The sequence below is a fragment of the Colobus angolensis genome, unplaced genomic scaffold (assembly GCF_000951035.1).
Source record: "Colobus angolensis palliatus isolate OR3802 unplaced genomic scaffold, Cang.pa_1.0 Scaffold726, whole genome shotgun sequence".
NCBI classification, from domain to species: domain Eukaryota; kingdom Metazoa; phylum Chordata; class Mammalia; order Primates; family Cercopithecidae; genus Colobus; species Colobus angolensis.
Genome location: NW_012120999.1, coordinates 90,350 through 109,699, shown reverse-complemented (window position 1 = coordinate 109,699; position 19,350 = coordinate 90,350). Strand labels below are relative to the sequence as shown.

Genomic DNA, 19,350 nt, shown 5'->3' with positions numbered 1-19,350 from the left:
TTATATTTCTGGCTGGGCACGGTGGCTCACACCTGTAATCCCAGTACTTTGAGGCCTAGGTGGGCGGATCACCTGAGGTCAGGAGTTCAAGACCAGCCTGGCCGACATGGCAAAACCCCATCTCTACTAACAAAAACACAAAAATTAGCTGGGCATGGTGGCATGGGCCTGTAGTCTCAGCTACTCAGGAGGCTGAAGCACGAGAATTGCTGGAACCTGGGAGGTGGAGGTTGCAGTGAGCTGGGATCACAACACTGCACTCCAGCCTGGGCAACAGAGTGAGACCCCGCCTCAATAAATAAATAAATAAATAAATAAATAAATACAATAATATATGTGTTAGCATCCAATTATTTAAAAACTAGTCAAATTACAGAACTCTGTAGTCACTCCTCCTTCAACCCTGCTGTTTTTCCTACTGTCACTGAATTATCACCTACAAGATAAACATTATCCAAAATGTTGCTCACACTAGCCATCAGTAATGCAAACATCTATAACCATGATTACAAATGTAAAACAAAACCAAACACAAATATTCTTAATTATATTATGTCTCTATATTATTCTCTGTAAGCTTTATTTAAAAATGTTATAATTAATAAATTTGTATCATTTTGCCGTCTTTCGTTCTCTTTCTTTTAGTTGGCGCTTGGCAATGTAATTAGTGCCTTGGGAGACAAGAGCAAGAGGGCCACACATGTCCCCTACAGAGATTCCAAGCTAACAAGACTACTACAGGATTCCCTTGGGGGTAATAGGTATGCGTAGATGATTATCCTTTACTCAGAGTTTTGATTATTCATTATTAAGTAAGCTTGTAAGGTGATTTATAAGAATTACTTTTATTATAAAGCAAACTAATAGGATGAGGAACTAATCCTTATACTGTTAAGAATCTGAAATGTGTGAATAATTTTGTATATTATTTCACATAATCCTTCTAGCATCCCTTGAGGTGTAGGTATTATTATTCTATTTTCTGGATAAGGAAAATGAAATCTAGAGAGGTTAAGTCATTTATTCAAGGTCACTTAGCTTATATATGAAGTCAATAGTGTGTAGACTTTCTCTCTTATCATAGCTTCTGCTTTAAGTACTTAGCACAGAGTAGATACCTAATACAATTTTGTTGAAAAAGTAAATACTGTTTTCTAAGTAATTACAAGGTAATTTAAATATTATTGGTACTTTTTTTTTTTTTTTACAAAATCTTCTAAAAATTCAAATTTTTTCTATATGTAGAAAAATCTTCTTAATGTCCACTGAATGAAATACAGAGTGTTGTCTGGTTATTAACTTTGCCAGTATCACTGACATTCTTCTTTCTCATATCTTGCATCATTCTGATATGTTTTTTCAACTCTTTTTTTTTGGGGGGGGCGTGGGTAATGTATTCCCTTCTGTAAACATGTTGGCTTTACAAATGGAAACATTTTTGGCATTTAAATTCAATCATAGCACAATTCAACAAGTTACCAACAACCACAGTGAATCTATTTTACAGTGTTTGCAATAATGTAACATCATATTTACTGAAAAGATTATTAGATGCTATACAAGAAATCTAGTATTTAAACTTACAAGGTTTCTTTTTGAACAACTGTGTCAGTTCGTTCTTGCACTGCCATAAAGACCTGAGACTGGGTAATTTATACAGAAAAGAGGTTTAATTGGCTCACAGTTCTATAGGCTCTACAGAAAGCATGATTCTGGCATCTGCTTGGCTTCTAGGGAGGCCACAGGAAACTTACAGTCATGGTAGAAGGCAAAGGGAGAGTGATCACTTCACAGGACTGGAGCAGGAGGAAGAAGAGGGAGGTGCCACACACTTTTAAACAACCAGATCCTCTGAGAACTCTATCATGAGAATAGTTCCAAGAGGGAAATTTGCCCCAACCTCTAATCACCTCCCACAAGGCCTCACCTCCAACATTGGGGATTATAATTTGACATGAGATTTGTGCAAGGGCACAGATCCACACCTTATCAACAACTATTATCCAAATAATTTTGGATAGTATTAAATCCTTTTAAGTTTATAATCCATTTGGTTTAGAAATAAAGTTCTGTTTTGGCTGGCTGTGGTGGCTCACACCTGTAATCCCAGCACTTTGGGAGGTCAAGGCTGATAGATCACGAGGTCAGGATATCGAGACCATCCTAGCCAACACAGTGAAACCCTGTCTGTACTAAAAATACAAAAAATTAGCCGGGCATAGTGATGGGCGCCTGTAGTCTCAGCTACTAGGGAGACTGAGTCAGGAGAATGGCATGAATCCAGGAGGCGGAGCTTGCAGAGAGCCGAGATGGCACCACTGCACTCCAGCCTGGGCGACAGAGCGAGACTCCGTCTCAAAGAAAAAAGAAATAAAGTTCTGTTTTGTAGAATACAACATTGTCGTTTTTATGTTTCTTCCTTTTATGTAATATTGGCATTTGTCTTAACTCATGTCTCTTCCAGCACATCCTATGTATGAATGCAGTTTTCTTTCCACTATAATGTATTTCTTGCTTGTGTTCTACATTTTCAGTTTGATTTTCAGTATCAAGAGGGGTCTTATTATAACAGAATAAAAATTTTCATTTTTTCAGCCAAGTATAAATTTTTTCAGGTTTTCTAAATTGTCGCTTTTTCCTATATTTATTTCTTAACTATAAAACAAAGCAGAGATGATAAATGTCCTCCCCTTACAAGTTTAACTCTTGGAAACTTCAATACTTTTGAAAGTTTGCTTGCCTTGCAAGTGGTCTAAAATCTTTTCACTGTGAGTCTTGAATTTCTGTTGAGTTTTAGGTACAGCTAAATAGTCTCATGTTCCTCACCCATTTCCTTAATGGGTAGTAATCTCTCAAAGGAGATGACCCCTTCTAATTCCTTTCTTCGTGTGCCTCAATTTTTGCTTAAATTTTAGGATTGCATTCCTAGTGCAAAAGCACTGTACTTTGTGTAAGCCTTGGAGAGCAAAATATCTTCATTTTTTGAAGTTTATACAAATTAATCTTAAAAGAAAAATTAGATATTTTTGAAAATAAGCCCCATATGTTTATGTGCATAATTTAGTGTCTTTTAAAAAAGTCGAGCTGGCTTTTTTACGTTTACAGTGTTTAATAAACATCATAACCAGTTTATGGCAAAAATTCTGGAAAATACAGGGAAGTATAAAGCATGAATAAAAATCAGTTATATTTCTGGCTGGGCACGGTGGCTCACACCTGTAATCCCAGTACTTTGAGGCCTAGGTGGGCGGATCACCTGAGGTCAGGAGTTCAAGACCATCCTGGCCGACATGGCAAAACCCCATCTCTACTAACAAAAACACAAAAATTAGCTGGGCATGGTGGTGGGCACCTGTAGTCCCAGCTACTTGGGAGGCTGAGGCAGGAGAATCACTTGAACCCAGGAGATGGAGGTTGCAGCCACTGCACTCCAGTCTGGGTGACAGAGTGAGACTCCATCTCAAAAAAAAAAAAAAAAATCAGTTATATTTCTAATACCTAGAAGTAACTACTGCTAACATTGTGATGTATTTTCTTCCAGATGTATAGTATAACTTAATTTGTTGGAAATATAAAATATAATAAAATATTTAAGTGATTTGGTTAACTTTAAAACAGAATTGTGGTTTTTGTGTGAACTTTTAAAATAAATAGCTTTAATATTTTCTTCGAGTTTTTCATAAACAGAATCATTGGTGAAATTTATCTATTTTGGATTTTGTTTAATATATGACATTTTCCCTATACAGTTGATCTTTGCCAGTTCCTCTCATTCCTTTAAGCCCTTGATCCCAGCACTTCTCAAAATATTTGTTAAAGGCGAGTCCTTCTCTTCTTTCCAATTTGTGGTAGGTTAATATTGTGCATGACCATACAGAGCTTGCCCCATTTGTGACTCACCATGGGAGTTTGAAAACACTAGAACTGATCTACATTCAATGAGAGGAGGTCATTGATTACAGGAAGTTCCAGTGTTGTGGAAGTTTCTAAAGTGCTTACTTGCAATTTCTGCACTACTTTACACATTTTTTGTAAAGAAATGAGAAATCGGTGTATGTACCTGTGCTTACTCAAGGTGTAATGGATCAAAGAAGGCTAATATAAATTTATTTTCCCCAATTTTACGTAAGTAAAAATAATCTGCAGACCGGTGCTAGACTGGGGCCCACACTTCAAATTTCCCTATTCTCTAATCAGCATCCATAATCCTCATGCTTACTGAATTATCTTATTCTCTTTATCAAAAGAGAAAACTAAAATGACATGAATTATTTTAACTTTCTGACCCCCAGTAAATATTATGTATACATGACACACACCACAAACAATTGTTAATGACCTAATATTGGTTCAAATGTTGTGTTATATGTTTAGAAGTACACTGATAAATAAAACTTGATAATCCCTGTCCTTTAGGAATTTAAAGTCTAAGAGTTTTGGGGTCTAGAAAATTTCAATATAATAATAATATAATGAATGCAAAAGAGATATGCAAAAAGTTTGAGGAGGCAGAAAGGGTACAAACTGAGGATTTGGTTCTTGGATTAGGTGATACCTTAGTTGATTGTTGAATAATAGTAACAGTAAGAGTAAGCAAGAGTTGTAGGGAAAAGGTGTGGAATGGGACAAGGGGTACCTACGAGTACTGTGTTGAGATTATTGTGGAAAGAAAGATTGGAAGCAGGAGACTAGGAGGCTAAGATTATGATTGATAGGCATTGATTTTTCTACCAGGATAAGTAGACTGCTCCTTAATTGCAGTTCCTGCACATTTTTTAGTTAGTTTGTGAGTGTCTGTTAGAATCTCCATGTCTGCTTTATTGACAAACATACTAATTGGGGCATACTTAGCGTTTCACTATCCTAATCTTTGGTGGCTAAATCAATTTAGCATGACCATAAAGTAATGTTTCCCACTTTTCCTGTGTAATCTGGCCAGAAACTGGAACTCTGATCATTCAATCACAAATGACAGTTTATATAATGAAACACAAGAATATACTAAGTACTCATCTTGTTCCAATGTGATTCGATTTTGTGTACAATTCTTTGCTGACATCAAAAGTCAGCATACAGGTGATTACGAATAAGTTTTTAAAATACTGAAAGAATAAATGAATAATGAAAGAAGTGGTTTTTTATTTTCAATATAATATATTGTGGTCAGTTTAATTTTAGAATTACTGCATGCACTGCTTCAAATCTTTTTAGCAAAGAGGTAAGAAATAAATGTATGTGCTTATACTTTCTCAAGGTCAAAGGTGAATAATATCAATGTATTTCCCCAAAGTAAACAAAATCTTTTTCTTTAAGATAGTCTTAAAGTACAGGGGCTTTTAAATTTGCTCAATATTTTGGTATCTTGAAGAGAAGATACTATTCAAATGTCAGGCGTTTAAAAATGATCATTTTAGCATTGTAGGTGCTTTTATCTGTAAGCCTAACTATTATTTGTAACTTTCAGCCAAACAATCATGATAGCATGTGTCAGCCCTTCAGACAGAGACTTTATGGAAACGTTAAACACCCTGAAATATGCCAATCGAGCTAGAAATATCAAGAATAAGGTGATGATCAATCAGGACAGAGCTAGTCAGCAAATCAATGCACTTCGTAGTGAAATCACACGACTTCAGATGGAGCTCATGGAGTACAAAACAGTAAGCTAATGCGTTTGACTGCATTTTGTGATACATCTAAGGCTGGCACTTTCTGAACACAATAATGCCTTACACATACGTGTGTCTGGAATCTCTTGTTTGTCATAATAGTGTCCTCCTTCCTTTTGGAGGTAGGAGTCTCTAGTTTTCCTTGTGGGCAGTCTTTAACTATGTTCAGTCTAACCTAACAACTGTTTGTTCAAAAGCTTTCCTACCCATTTTTTTTTTTTTTTTTTTTTTTTTGAGATGGAGTCTCCCTCTATCACCCAGGCTGGAGTGCAGTGGTGTAATCTCAACTCACTGCAACTTCCTCCTCCCAGGTTCAAATGATTCTCCTGCCTCAGCCTCTTGAGTAGCTGGGATTATAGGCACCCGCCACCACACCTGGCTGATTTTTGTATTTTTAGTAGAGATGGAGTTTCACCGTGTTGGCCAGGCTGGTCTTGAACTCCTGACCTCAGGTGATCTGTCCACTTTGGTCTCCCAAAGTGCTGGGATTACAAGTATGAGCCACTGTACCTGGCTAATCAATTTCTTTAGTAACAAATACACTGTGGAGTGTTCTGCTAGAGGCGAAAGGATTTCTTTTGCCTTGGGATTGGTAAGATAAAAGCGCTCTTGGTTGGAGAACGTATAGTTATAGAGTATCCTTAAGCAAAACTCTTGTGTTTTTGACTCCTCAAGCAACAAGGACATTGTTTTCCTTTACTAGGGTAAAAGAATAATTGACGAAGAGGGTGTGGAAAGCATCAATGACATGTTCCATGAGAATGCTATGCTACAGACTGAAAATAATAACCTGCGTGTAAGAATTAAAGCCATGCAAGAGACAGTTGATGCATTGAGGTCCAGAATTACACAGCTTGTTAGTGATCAGGCCAACCATGTTCTTGCCAGAGCAGGTATGTGGGTAGGGTGGGATAAGTGAGGGATTAACTTCTGGAGGGTAGGGAACATTCTTTGTGTTCACTAATTACCTAGCATAGTTCAAATAGAAATGCCAGTCTCTGTGTATACAGTCTGTGGTTTTAAGCTAAATACCTAATTTCAAAAAATAATAAATTCTTATATAAACAAAATATTCCCTTTATAATAATACTATCTTTTGGTCTGCCCATCTAATAAAGGGTAGAAAATTTGCTGTAAGCATTGTGTTTTAAAAATTTACTGTTTTGTTTCCCGACTTTTTTTTCTCCTGTTTTGTTGAAGTCTTAATTTAAAGGAAAATTTTTATTTCATATTTTGTCTTTCAGGTGAAGGAAATGAGGAGATTAGTAATATGATTCATAGTTATATAAAAGAAATCGAAGATCTCAGGTATAGTTCATGTTCTGTAACATATAATGCATATGGTTTTTTGCATTTTGCAATGTTATAATATTTCTGTTTGTTGAGCTTATTGTTTGGCAGTTGTCCATGGTGATATTTCAGCCCTTTGGTTAGGTTAACTTTAGGAGACTTGTTACTTACCTTTCCCTTGATGTCATATTCCAAGCTCCTTTTCTCCCCTCTCTTCCCGTATTATTCTCCTACTCTTACTGCTATATCCCAATATTGGGTGCTTACCTAACTTGACATATGAAACAGGCAAAATTTATGTTGCTGAAGTTATCTTTGATGCCTTTCCTTCATATGCCTCTTTCCTCATCACTTGGGAATAGATCAATATCTACACGTCATCTCCAATTTTTTGAATCTCCTGTTCTCTTTTACATCTTTAGCTATTCCTACATGTACATCATGGCATACCTACTAATTTGCCTGCCCCTCTGTGGTACATCTATTCACATTTCATACAACATGCCACACATACTTGCATATGTCAGTACCATGACTGGGGCTGGGGGCAAGCATAACATAAAGAGTTCACACTCTAGGTTGGGCAGCATACATAAATCATCACATGTAGTAAACAGAATGACAGAATTTAGTTAAAGGATGCCCATGCCTGGTGTAGGAATGTGGAGGGGAGTAGACGGGGAATAGGGTTGGGAAAGAAGATTACGTCAATAATATTTTCAGGTTCCATGGTTTGCTGTGATGACTGAGCTATTTTTTTCTTGAAGGAAAACTCTAGTCAGCTCCATGGCAGAGCATCTAAGTAGTTCAAATCTCACTTCTGCTAACTATTTGTAGAACATAAGCAAATGGGAGGAGATTGTCTTTTTCAGTTACCCTGTCTTGTATTTGTGTTCTCTTTCTCTTCCTCTGGCTATTCTAGAGGTTCTCAAACTGTGGCAAGTACTGTCGCCACTGTTTCTGGCTACACAAGGCACACTGGATCTCTTAAATGTTTCAAAAAACAAAAACAAATGAAAACACATCCTGATGTGGCAATATAGTTATTCAAGTATAATTTTATTCTGTGTGTGTGTGTGTGTACATATATATTATATATGTTTGCATAGTACATGTATATATAATTTTTCATGCTTCACGTTTTTGACAGAGACCTTTGGGCCCTGCATCCTAGTTCTGCTCAGCAGCCAACCTGGACTTGCAGTTTCTACCCCTTGTTGGCAGTACTGTTCCTCGCCTACTGCTAAAACTTTGTTCTCTGACCAGTCTTTCCTGATTTTGTTGACCCCATCTTTACCACTCCTTGAGACACACTGATAGCTCTGTTTTTTAATTCTTGAAGATCCTCTTCCTGCTCCTAGGCTGCTTCTCTTATCACTTTTATTTCTTTGGCACTTGCCAATTGTTAAAGCCGATTGCCTATTCCAGTTCTTAGTCTCTCTTTCCTTTCCTCCACTCTGTATTCTAAGGTTGTACCTCGGCTTTTTGTCACTGTTAGGCAAATTGCTTGACTAATGTCCTTATTTCCTAGAAAACTGCCAGAACCACTTCTCCTCCTTCTAGTGGCTAAAAGTAGCATCTAATATCTTCCTTCTTCTAAGTCTTGAGTTAAGACTATTCGTTCCTTAAGCCATTTAGAGAACAGAGATGACTCATGGGCCCTGAGTTCAATCGCTGATCACATCTTTCCTGGTGTAGGTTAATACCTTGTTCCAGTTCCTCAACTTGTCTCCCTGTAGACCATACAAAAAGTAGATTCTGTTAATGTACCCTGGAGTTTGTGGAGGTAATCACTAAAAGGCCTTTATTAGCACTAGGATCAAAGAGTCATTGGATATGCCCCTACCAAATGCAGACTTTTAACATTAGGTGAAAAACGTAAATTTTAAAATAAAATACCCACATTATTTATTACATAATAATAAAGGAGCCCATTAAAATATAGATCATTATTGTTAGCTGATTTATTATATTTTCATTCATTCTTAGCATTCCTTATTAGGTACCCAGGCTTTGTGCTACAAATTAAAAATATAGAAAAGTGTAATATATTGTTTGTACTTTTCTACTGTTTGATAATCATGAATTTTAACTTTGAGTTTTTATGTGAATTTTCTCTAAAACAATTTTGAAGTCATTTAATTAACCTAGAAGTTTGTACACAGCTATTTAACCATCTAAAAATACTGTAATTATTCTGCTCACATATACTATCACATTTATACTAAAACAATTTCATTAAAGAATGTGTAGGACCAGGTAGGGTGGATCATGCCTGTAATCCCAACACTTTGGGAGGCTGAGGTGGGAGGATCACTTGAGGCTGGAAGCTTGAGACCAGCCTGGGCAACATAGTGAGACCCCGTCTGTCTCAACTATTTCAAGAGTAGAATGAACAATTTTGGTAGGCAATGAAAAAGCACTGAGCTGACTGTGCCTTCTAGAGCTTAGTGTTGCAAATAATCTAGCATCTTTCTCTGAAATATTTGAACATATGGCAAAGGTGCTTAGTAATAGAGTGTTGAGAGAGATAGGTTGTATTTTCTTCTTATTTTTCCGTCTCAATCACTATTGTGCCAAACTAACCTTGAAAATCTATTATATGTAAGTAGCTGGTTGTATTTTTGGTGGTTTAAATAAAATAGAAATAAGGGAATTGGCCTAGAGGACTCTCTGAATCCTTTTAGTCTCAATAATCTAGGTTCTTTTAGGATTTCATGATTTGATGTCTTCACGTGTTAGGATCAGTGTGTACATTATTCTCCTGTCATTATTAGGACTGCTTGAGCAAACAAAAGAATTTTTTTAATTATCAAACTCAAGTTTCCTTGGAGATACTGTCTTTTCCCATGCTATATTCAGGAGCCAGATGTCTGTCAGCCAGTTTGGGGCAAATTTGACAATTTATTCCTTGCACAGTTTGGGAAATGCTACTATTGTGTGATGAATGAGGAACTGAAACTAAGGGGCGCATGCTGCTTGTGTATTTTTTAAGTTTAAATAATAGGTTTACAAGCAAGGACAACTGATGTCCACTGGCCAGAATTCAAGTAATCTAATTACCACTGGCATCTGAATATGTAGAATTCTTTTGAGTATTAAGATTATGATTGCAAATGTATAATTATTCAATCAGGAAATTTGAAAAAAAATTTTAAACATTAGTGTTTGTGAGCATTCTTTTGTGATTATTTTTATTATTTGTTGAGAATTTTATTTAGTTTAAAAATCCTTATCCTGTAGCCATGTTGAAGTGCATTTTGGAAAACTTTTTAACATGCAGACTAACTCATTTAAAATGTTCCTGCCTTATTGCTAGAGCAGTCATATTCATAGAGACAGAAAGTAGAATGATGGGTGCCAGAGCTGAGATAAAAGGGCTGAGGGGGAAGTTAATATTTAATGGGTATAGAGTCTCAGTAAGGGAAGATGAAAAATTTCTGGAGATGGATGGTGGTGATGGTTGCAGAGCAGTGTAGATTTGCTTAGTGCTACAGAGCTGTACACTTAAGAAATGGTAGTGTGGTATACTTTTGGTTATGTATTTTTATCCACAGAGAAAAATACTCCCTATTTAAATATATTTTTATTTGCTAGGGCAAAATTATTAGAAAGTGAAGCAGTGAATGAGAACCTTCGAAAAAACTTGACAAGAGCCACAGCAAGAGCGCCATATTTCACTGGATCATCAACTTTTTCTCCTACTATACTATCCTCAGACAAAGAAACCATTGAAATTATAGACCTAGCAAAGAAAGATTTAGAGAAGTTGAAAAGAAAAGAAAAGAGGAAGAAAAAAAGGTGGGATTATAAAATCACTGCTAAATGAATCTCTATTTCCTTTTCAGGGTATTTTAATTTGCAATTATAAAGAGCATACATAGTTTAATGAGTACCTTAGTATAGGAAATAAATCACTATGTTAGCTGAAACTACAACTGTATTTTTAATGGTTTATCTCTACTTATGTGTAAGAAAAATAGATTTAATTGTAATAATATGGTAATGAATTTTATTTAGACCATGACAATATAAAATTACTATTATAAATCATTTTATTATTTCTTCAAATAGCTGCTTTTGCATTCCATTCATTTTGCTTTTTGGCAAAGCTTGCTGTACCATTACAACCCAGTGTTTTCATTTTTTTCCCCATTTCCTAATACAATTAAGTAGTCTCATGGATATTTTCATCCCTGTCTAGATTAGTTTAAAGGCTAAACTAATCCATCAGAATGTCATGTAATGTCATTTGGTCTCTTAAATATTTTCTGCAGGGCTTCTAATTTGATTATGTGAAAATTATTTATGCTATTTCAGGCTTTTTGAATCTTCCAACAAGGAGTTACTCAGCTTTTCACCACTGTTCTAGGCTTTCTCTTTCTTGCATCCTGATACTTTGTCCCTCTAAAATCAACTGGGTGCAAAGGAGAGGAAGAAAATGAAAATTTAATCACTTGTAATGTGTAAGTGGTTAAATATTCATAAGTTCTTTACATGTTTACACACTGATTCTATTGTGCAGTCAGATTACTTACAGAGACTATATTTTGAGCATGCCAGTCAAATTAAATTTAAACATTTTTGGCTAGATATTCAAAAGGAAGCAAAATCATCTGATTTGCCACCTGGTTTGTTACAGGAGGAATGCTTTGTAGAACTGATGTAGACATTTAGACTACCTGCTGCTTTGCTCAGTTTATTTAGAAATGTATTTAGGCAGCCAGGCATTTCTTCCTGGAGCAGCCAGTTGATCAAAGTCATTGGAAGTTTAAATTCTTCAAATTAACTCTGCTTTTGTTCTTGAGTTTAGAGAGAATAATTAAAACAAGGAATTATACATTGTGATTAGTAGGCATTGCATTTGAAATTGCATTCTTGAGATATTAATGTCTTAGATGTTTTCATGGATCAATGATTATGGCAGCATTAAGAAATGTATAATGATTAGCTCTCCCCTTATGGAGGGCAATTAAAACTGAGATAATGATCATAGGATTATCGAAACTAGTGTTACCCAACTTAATGCTTGAATTAACTGGAGACTTTTGCACATGACTTATCACTGACTTGTAAAATCCTCTTCTGTAGTTGGTCAAAATGTCAAATGGTATGACTTGTTTTTAAAGATCTAGGTCATTTGTATTCATAAATAATAAGTAAGTATAAGCAAAGTTTTTTTTTAAGGTCACAACTGATACTGCTTTTTCCTTTTGAGGTAAATTTAGAGATATTTCCTTAATCACTTGTTGAATATGACTAATGAAAAACCAATAAGGATCCCAATAGAAATCTAGGCTGTTTTTAACATTTTAATAGTGGTTGTGACTAATTCAGTGATTATGTAGTTGTGATAATTATTACAATAAAAATAATAGATGTTAATACTAATAAGAACTCATCAAACAACTGGATTTAAACATTAAAGCCTAAGTGAAGAAAATAATTCATTTCCTAACAAAAAAAACACATAATTAGAGATAAAATATTTGTGAATGAGCCAGATAAGAAATGAAAGATAGCGGCCGGGCGCGGTGGCTCAAGCCTGTAATCCCAGCACTTTGGGAGGCCGAGACGGGCGGATCACGAGGTCAGGAGATCGAGACCATCCTGGCTAACACAGTGAAACCCCGTCTCTACTAAAAAAAAAAAGTACAAAAAACTAGCCGGGCGCGGTGGTGGGCCCCTGTAGTCCCAGCTACTAGGGAGGCTGAGGCAGGAGAATGGCGTAAACCCGGGAGGCAGAGCTTGCAGTGAGCTGAGATCCGGCCACTGCGCTCCAGCCTGGGTGACAGAGCAAGACTCCGTCTCAAAAAAAGAAAGAAAGAAAGAAAGAAAGATAGCTTAGAATGAGAAAAACAAATTAATACTTTCTAAAAATTAATATACCTATAGAGTGCTATATGCAAACATTTTTAAGAGCATTTTCACACATGCTGTAGTGTACCTTTGTACACTGACACCTATATAATTTTATAAAACTGACACCTATATAATTTGTGAATCTAAAAAATTTTCTTGTGTACTATACCATATAGCTATAAACATTTTTAGAGCCAATTTATAAATTTTTGTTGCTACATATAAGAATTTATAACATTTAATAGAATATGTCTTACCATACTATAGTCAAATTTTTTTTTGAATTAGAAAACAAAAACCAATCCTGTTTTACTTAGTTTGATAAAGCATTTTGTTCATCACACTTGGATCCCAATAACTTTTAACTGTATGTCAATTTCTATTTTTAAAATGTAGCTGAGCCCTCATTTAGCCAAAGGATTCCCTACAAGTTGAAAAAAAACAGCATACAATGTACCTATAGTTCCAGAAATGTTTAGAAGGACAACAGATTTACTAAAGTGCTCAGTCTTCCAGAGGAGCTCCTTGGAAGTGATAGCTCCTGTTTAGATGCATTGATTCTGATTGAGTTGCATTCCATGCTTCATGTTTATCTATTTTATCTGTCAGAGAGGGCATTGCAAAATGTGGGTCTGCCTCAACCTTACACATACAGGAGGTTCAGTTAAAAATTAATTGAAGCTTTGGCCTGATTTTTCTCTAGCAAGCATTGTAAATACCTGGTGTCCAAATTTCCCAGCTCACTCACATAAAATGATTTCTGCCCGTTTTATAATATGGTAAGAATAATTCAGAAGGGAGCAAGAAAAGGCAAGACAGGGGAAAGAACCTTCTTTCCCTCTCATAGGTGTAGGCCAGTCTTTGGGGGAACAATGGGAATTTCTGCTTTAGCCATTCGTTCTTACTAACCTTCCTGTGTCCCCATGCTACCTTGATCCATTCCTCTCTTATGCGGTCCAGTTCTCATGTAATTCTGCCCTACCCTGAAGTGCTCCCAATTTCAAAATTATCTACTTTATTCTCTGATCTCCTTAAATTCAAACTCTAGAACAAAGCCGTTTGACTAAAGGAATTCATACCAGTGGAAATGACTGATAACCAACAAGCTTCCTTTGTTGGGGTGTTTGTAATTTTTAAAGAGGATACATTAATCCATACAACAAAATGTGTTAAACAGCATAATCTAATGAAAAAAGATAGATTAGGAAAGAATTTTTTTTTTTTTTTTTTTTTAACCTTCTTGTGGCTATGAGTTTCTAAAACCTGACTGGGGCTTGCTTAACCTTTGGATTCAGCTATTCTAAGCTGTCCTGGCTTCTATAGCTGCCTCCTTTCCTTGTCACTGAATTCACAAACTCTTTGGAAGCTCTGTGTCTTTTAATTTATTGTTTTGTGTTGTAGATTCTTGGTTGCCATGGCTACAAGGCCTCTGACAATGTAAGAGTTGATAGGAAGAGTGGTAACTGGATCATTTTAATGCCAGAAGCTGCATTTGTGTTTAAGAAGGATGCCACAAATGCTGTCTTCTGCATCAGTCTTTATCAGAACTATAACTAATAGCTAATATGTAAGGTTTTAAGATTTGCTCTTCTACCTTCTTGTGCTTATTTTCTGTTGAGCTGTAGGTGTGCTTATTTTCTGTTGAGCTGTATCCAGAGGTGTAGATAGTAAGAAAATAACAATTAAACTATGTTGAGTATCTTTCAGTTACACAAATGTTAGAATAGTTGGCAAGAATTGTCATTCTCTTTCTTTAACTGTAGAAGAAACATTGTAGGGGAACTAAGTGAAGTAAAAACTGAACTCCTTTAAGTTACAGAGAGGTGTTAGATTATTAGTTTATTTCTCTGTCCCTCCATTGTCTTTTTGAACCATTGATTGTAATGGTTTTTAAAAAGGCAATTTAGGAGGTGTCTAAAATTTATGTACTTGCTAGCTCATGTCAGCTTTATATTTTAATGTAGCTTTCTTGTATAAGCTAACAAAAGTCTCTATATTGAAAATAGAAAATCTGGGTTCTTCATGAGGAAACCACATTCTCTGCTCGAGCCATTGTAGCTCATTATCACTAGTATAGGCCTAGAGTAGACATAAAAGTTTTTTGAATTTTTTGTGTATGTGGACGAAGAAAATTTACCATTCACACATTAAATCCCATATTTTTGGATATCTAGCTTTAAATGACTAGCAACATAAAAAGCTTCACTCATCCATCAGACTGCACTGCACTGATTTGCATTTAGTGGTGTTGGGTTGAAACTCGAGAAACAGATTTCTTAGGCAGTGGCTTTACTTTGCTTTTTCTAATCACTATACTGGACCGTTTGATTACTGTATATTACTTTGTAGACTTTTTCTCAGAAAGATTGCTAGTCTCGTCTGATAATGGCGGCATGTAAGTTAATGCGAAAACAATCACAGACCAGTAAATAAGAATCACATGGGAGCACGTATATTATGAAATTAAAATGAGAAGAACTGGCTTGATAAAATAACTCATACCTCTGATTCAGTCTCTTCATTTTAAAATATTAATAATTCTGAAAAATATTTTCTGAAAAATATTCTGGGCAGAAGTGTTCTATATCAAAATTGCCATATACTTAATCAGAGCCTAGCACATCTGTCTTTTTTTCTACATGACAAATATTGGTATACAGTACATTCCACTGAGTAAAGATCTCTAAGTTTTAATATTGAATATTCTTTGTCTTTAAAACCCTGTACACATGGTATTTCTTAAATGTTTCTGGTTAAAAAACAATCTTACTAATGGAAAGTACTACAGTTCTCCCCATCTCTCTCTTTTTTTTTTTTTTTGCCTCTATTGCTTTGTAGATATGCTCTTTCAGTAGTTTATAATAATTAGTAAACTCTTTAATCCCAATGTGAAATTTTATTTTCAAGTAATAAAATTACAGTTTTTCCCAGATATCATAACAACCGTATTCATTTGCCTGCAATACCATTTCATGTATAACTTTGAAATCAGTTTTTTTTTTTAGATTTAGTGATTTTCATATGTAGTATATTACAACAGAAAGTATGTTTTTAAAAGCAGTATCCTAGAATTTAGTATTAGTGGTATTTTCATATTATGGTATAAAGGCATTACTTGGTGAATTATTTTAATGATGCCATTAAAAATTCTTCTGTAAACACTTGAAAGAAAGAATATATTATTGAAAGTGGTCTTTTTTGGGGGAAGCTGAGTAAATTGACCCACTTCAGACTAAAAAAAGGCATCTGAGAATGCCTAATCCTTATCAACTTTTATAAATTGAGACTATACATTTTGCTGCTACATAATTTCAACTGATAGTCTATATACTCTTCTTAGATATATTGCTGCTTGATTTTCTACTTACTTTTTATTCATACAAATGTATTGCCTTTTTACTGTGTATTGTCCTTTGATGATATCTTTTAAAATTTATTTTAAAGTCTTCAAGCTCATGTATCATTTTTACCTTCTTATCACTTTCGCTTTTTACTGTCTGGTTTGTCCTTCATTGGCTTGGCCTTCCAATACTGTGCCTCGTGATTTTGAAGGCTACAGAAACTTGAGGAAAGCAATCGAGAAGAAAGAAGGTTGGAATATTTCCCAGGTTTTTTATTAAAATGTTTAAATACTGAGTTGCCATTCACAAGGAAATGTGTTATAGTATTACAGATTGTTTCAGACTAGATAAGCTGGGGTGCTCCTAAAAGTAATGCTGATTTTATAAAACTAACAAGAACACTGTAATACATTTTTAAGAAAGTACTTTTTAAGAATAAAATCTTCACTAGATACTTGAATTAAAATTCAGGCAGTTTCATGTGATTACAGAATAAACTATGATAATTATGATGATGACTTACCTTTTGTAGGGTAAAAATAGCCCTAAAACCCCTGCCATTTGATTTATTTAAAAAAGAAAAAACAACAGTAATTATTTGTCTTACGGAAACTTGTGAGCAGAATGGAAATTGACATTTTGTTGTAGCACATGCTGAGTCATGGGTGGGCTTCTGTCTCTCTCTTCTTTATTTAATATAATCTTTACTGGAAAAAAAACCATTAAAATGACAACAAACAAAAGGAAACTGTGGCCTGATTACAAATAAGATTTATAAGACATTCTTAAGGTTGAAATAGAAAAACAATTTTTGCTTTTAAAATGTATTTGAGCCGGGCGCGGTGGCTCAAGCCTGTAATCCCAGCACTTTGGGAGGCCGAGACGGGCGGATCACGAGGTCAGGAGATCGAGACCATCCTGGCTAACACGGTGAAACCCCGTCTCTACTTAAAAATACAAAAAACTAGCCGGGCGACAAGGCGGGCGCCTGTAGTCCCAGCCACTCGGGAGGCTGAGGCAGGAGAATGGCGTAAACCCGGGAGGCGGAGCTTGTAGTGAGCTGAGATCCGGCCACTGCACTCCAGCCTGGGTTGCAGAGCAAGACTCCGTCTCAAAAAAAAAAAAAAAAAAAAAAAAATGTATTTGAAGTGGACATCAAAAACAGAGTAGTTGCTTTTTTCATTGGAAACGAGCAAAATTTAGAATCATATTCTTGATTTGCATTTTACTGATTCAGAATTAGGATTATTTGACCAAGAATCAAGTGGTATTTTCCTTATCAGAACTGTTCTTCATAGATTTTCCTAAACAAGTCTCTAGATTACAGTCAAAATGATTAAGAAAACATACTAGTTTCAAGGTAATATTTAACTGTTTTGGAAGCCCTACTTTAGAAATTCATCTTTTACTTAAGAACTTGAGAACTTATACTATGCAATTAGTTAAATGAATATCTTACTTTAAATATCTTAAAGTTTAAAGTGTTTTTCTTTAAATTATAATGTATATTTTATAATTATATTTAGTATGTTATATAGTATTCTAAAGTTTTTATACTTATATCCATAAGTCCATAGGTTCTTTAAAATATTCTGTACTTAGGCTATAATTTTAATTTTTTTATCGATCATACCCTAACTCACCTAAGCAATACATATTTAGGACAACATGTTTATTACTGGAGTTAAATTAAGGTATTTAAATTGTGAAATTTCTTCTATTCTGAAAGGTCAAAATAAGATGCATCATTAAAGTTGTGTGTAGAAGCATTTAATCACCATAAAATATTCAAGTCCTTTAAATGTACTCAGTGAAAGGAGTTTACTTCCATCTTTACATGATCCCTGAAGGATAGCAAAAGCAGAGTAGTTTGGTGGTTACAGAACAATGTCTCAAACATAGTCGTGTGTACAGATCTCCTAGGGATTTTGATAAAATGCAGATTCTGATTCAGTAGGGCTGAGGTGGAGCCTGAGCTTCTGCATAAGTAATAAGCTCCCAGGTGATGGAGATGCTTCCAGTCTGTGAACTGAACTTTGAAATGATCTGGGAGTCAGGATAACTGGTTTTAGTCCTCTTGAGGGGATTAACTTCTCCAGGCCACAGTTCCCTTTTTGTTTGTCAAATGAAGGGGTTAATTGCTAATTCCAGCTCCCAAGCTTCTGATTCTATATAAAGTACTGATTTAAGTATCTTCCATTGCTACTTAGATACTTATTTTAGGTATCAATTTGCCTCGGTTTACTGAGGAAGACTTGAATATTTGAGGTATAAAAATTATAACTATCAACTTATATTTTAAAAGCTTAAGCCTTTAAATTAATAATGTAAAGTTATGACTGCTGATTTTTCTGCATCAGAAGTGGCATGAATGACTTACAATATATGAGTTAATGTAGACGTAAAGATAGCATTTGTTTAACTGGGTATCAGTGACTTGGAGTGGGGAGTAGAAGGATATGTTGAGTCAAATGTTTGGAATAAGGTGGTTGTATGGCTGTAAACTTAAGTATAATGCGATTTGATTGGAACTTGAAGTAATACAAGAACAGAGAATAATGAAAACTGTATTCTGTAACAGTCACAGGTGAGAAAGGGAGACTGCCCAGGAGAGGGAATTGGGAAACCTGCTGGAAGATGTCTCCCTAATAAATTGTCCTTTCCTAGCCCTACACCTTAGACCTAGACCTCAAGTATAGCACTGTTTGAGTACATGCTGCTGGCCTTTTAATTGATGATGGATGAAAGGGGAATTTCTTTCTAGATTTTCAACTTAAACTACATGATGGTGGAAAATCAGCAGTCCTAGTATATTATAAGCAACCTAAGAGAGGCATTTAGTATATCACACAAAATTATTTCTTGTTTATCATAAAAGTTCTTTCTAGATGGTTCCTAGTTTTCTTCAAACTCATTTTTTCTCCATGCAAATGATTTAACAGCACTCATGGATCCCTGTTACAATTTACTTCATTCATTTCCAGTTGAGACTGTTATATTGGTACTCCTACTTATCATTTCTTCTCTCGCCATATATATGCTGTCTCTCATGCATCTTTATGCATTTTTCAAACTGTACCATTGTACTCCAACCGAGCTAGTACATGAGACACATAGGCATGTTCAAACAGAGGTGCTTATGTGTAGTCACAGGGATTGATTTATTTAACAAACCACTTACTTCACAT

The 19,350-nt window shown here is 35.2% G+C and overlaps 1 protein-coding gene across 1 annotated transcript in view; it reads left to right on the top strand.

Moving 5' to 3' along the window:
* KIF21A (kinesin family member 21A) overlaps positions 1-19,350 on the top strand; it is a 79,889-nt gene that overhangs the window by 6,564 nt on the left and 53,975 nt on the right. Inside the window, exons 6-10 of the mRNA XM_011927549.1 lie at positions 646-761; positions 5,465-5,660; positions 6,373-6,562; positions 6,914-6,977; positions 10,557-10,760. Of these exons, the coding sequence (XP_011782939.1) occupies positions 646-761; positions 5,465-5,660; positions 6,373-6,562; positions 6,914-6,977; positions 10,557-10,760 (770 nt within the window). The remainder of the gene's footprint in view (positions 1-645; positions 762-5,464; positions 5,661-6,372; positions 6,563-6,913; positions 6,978-10,556; positions 10,761-19,350) is intronic.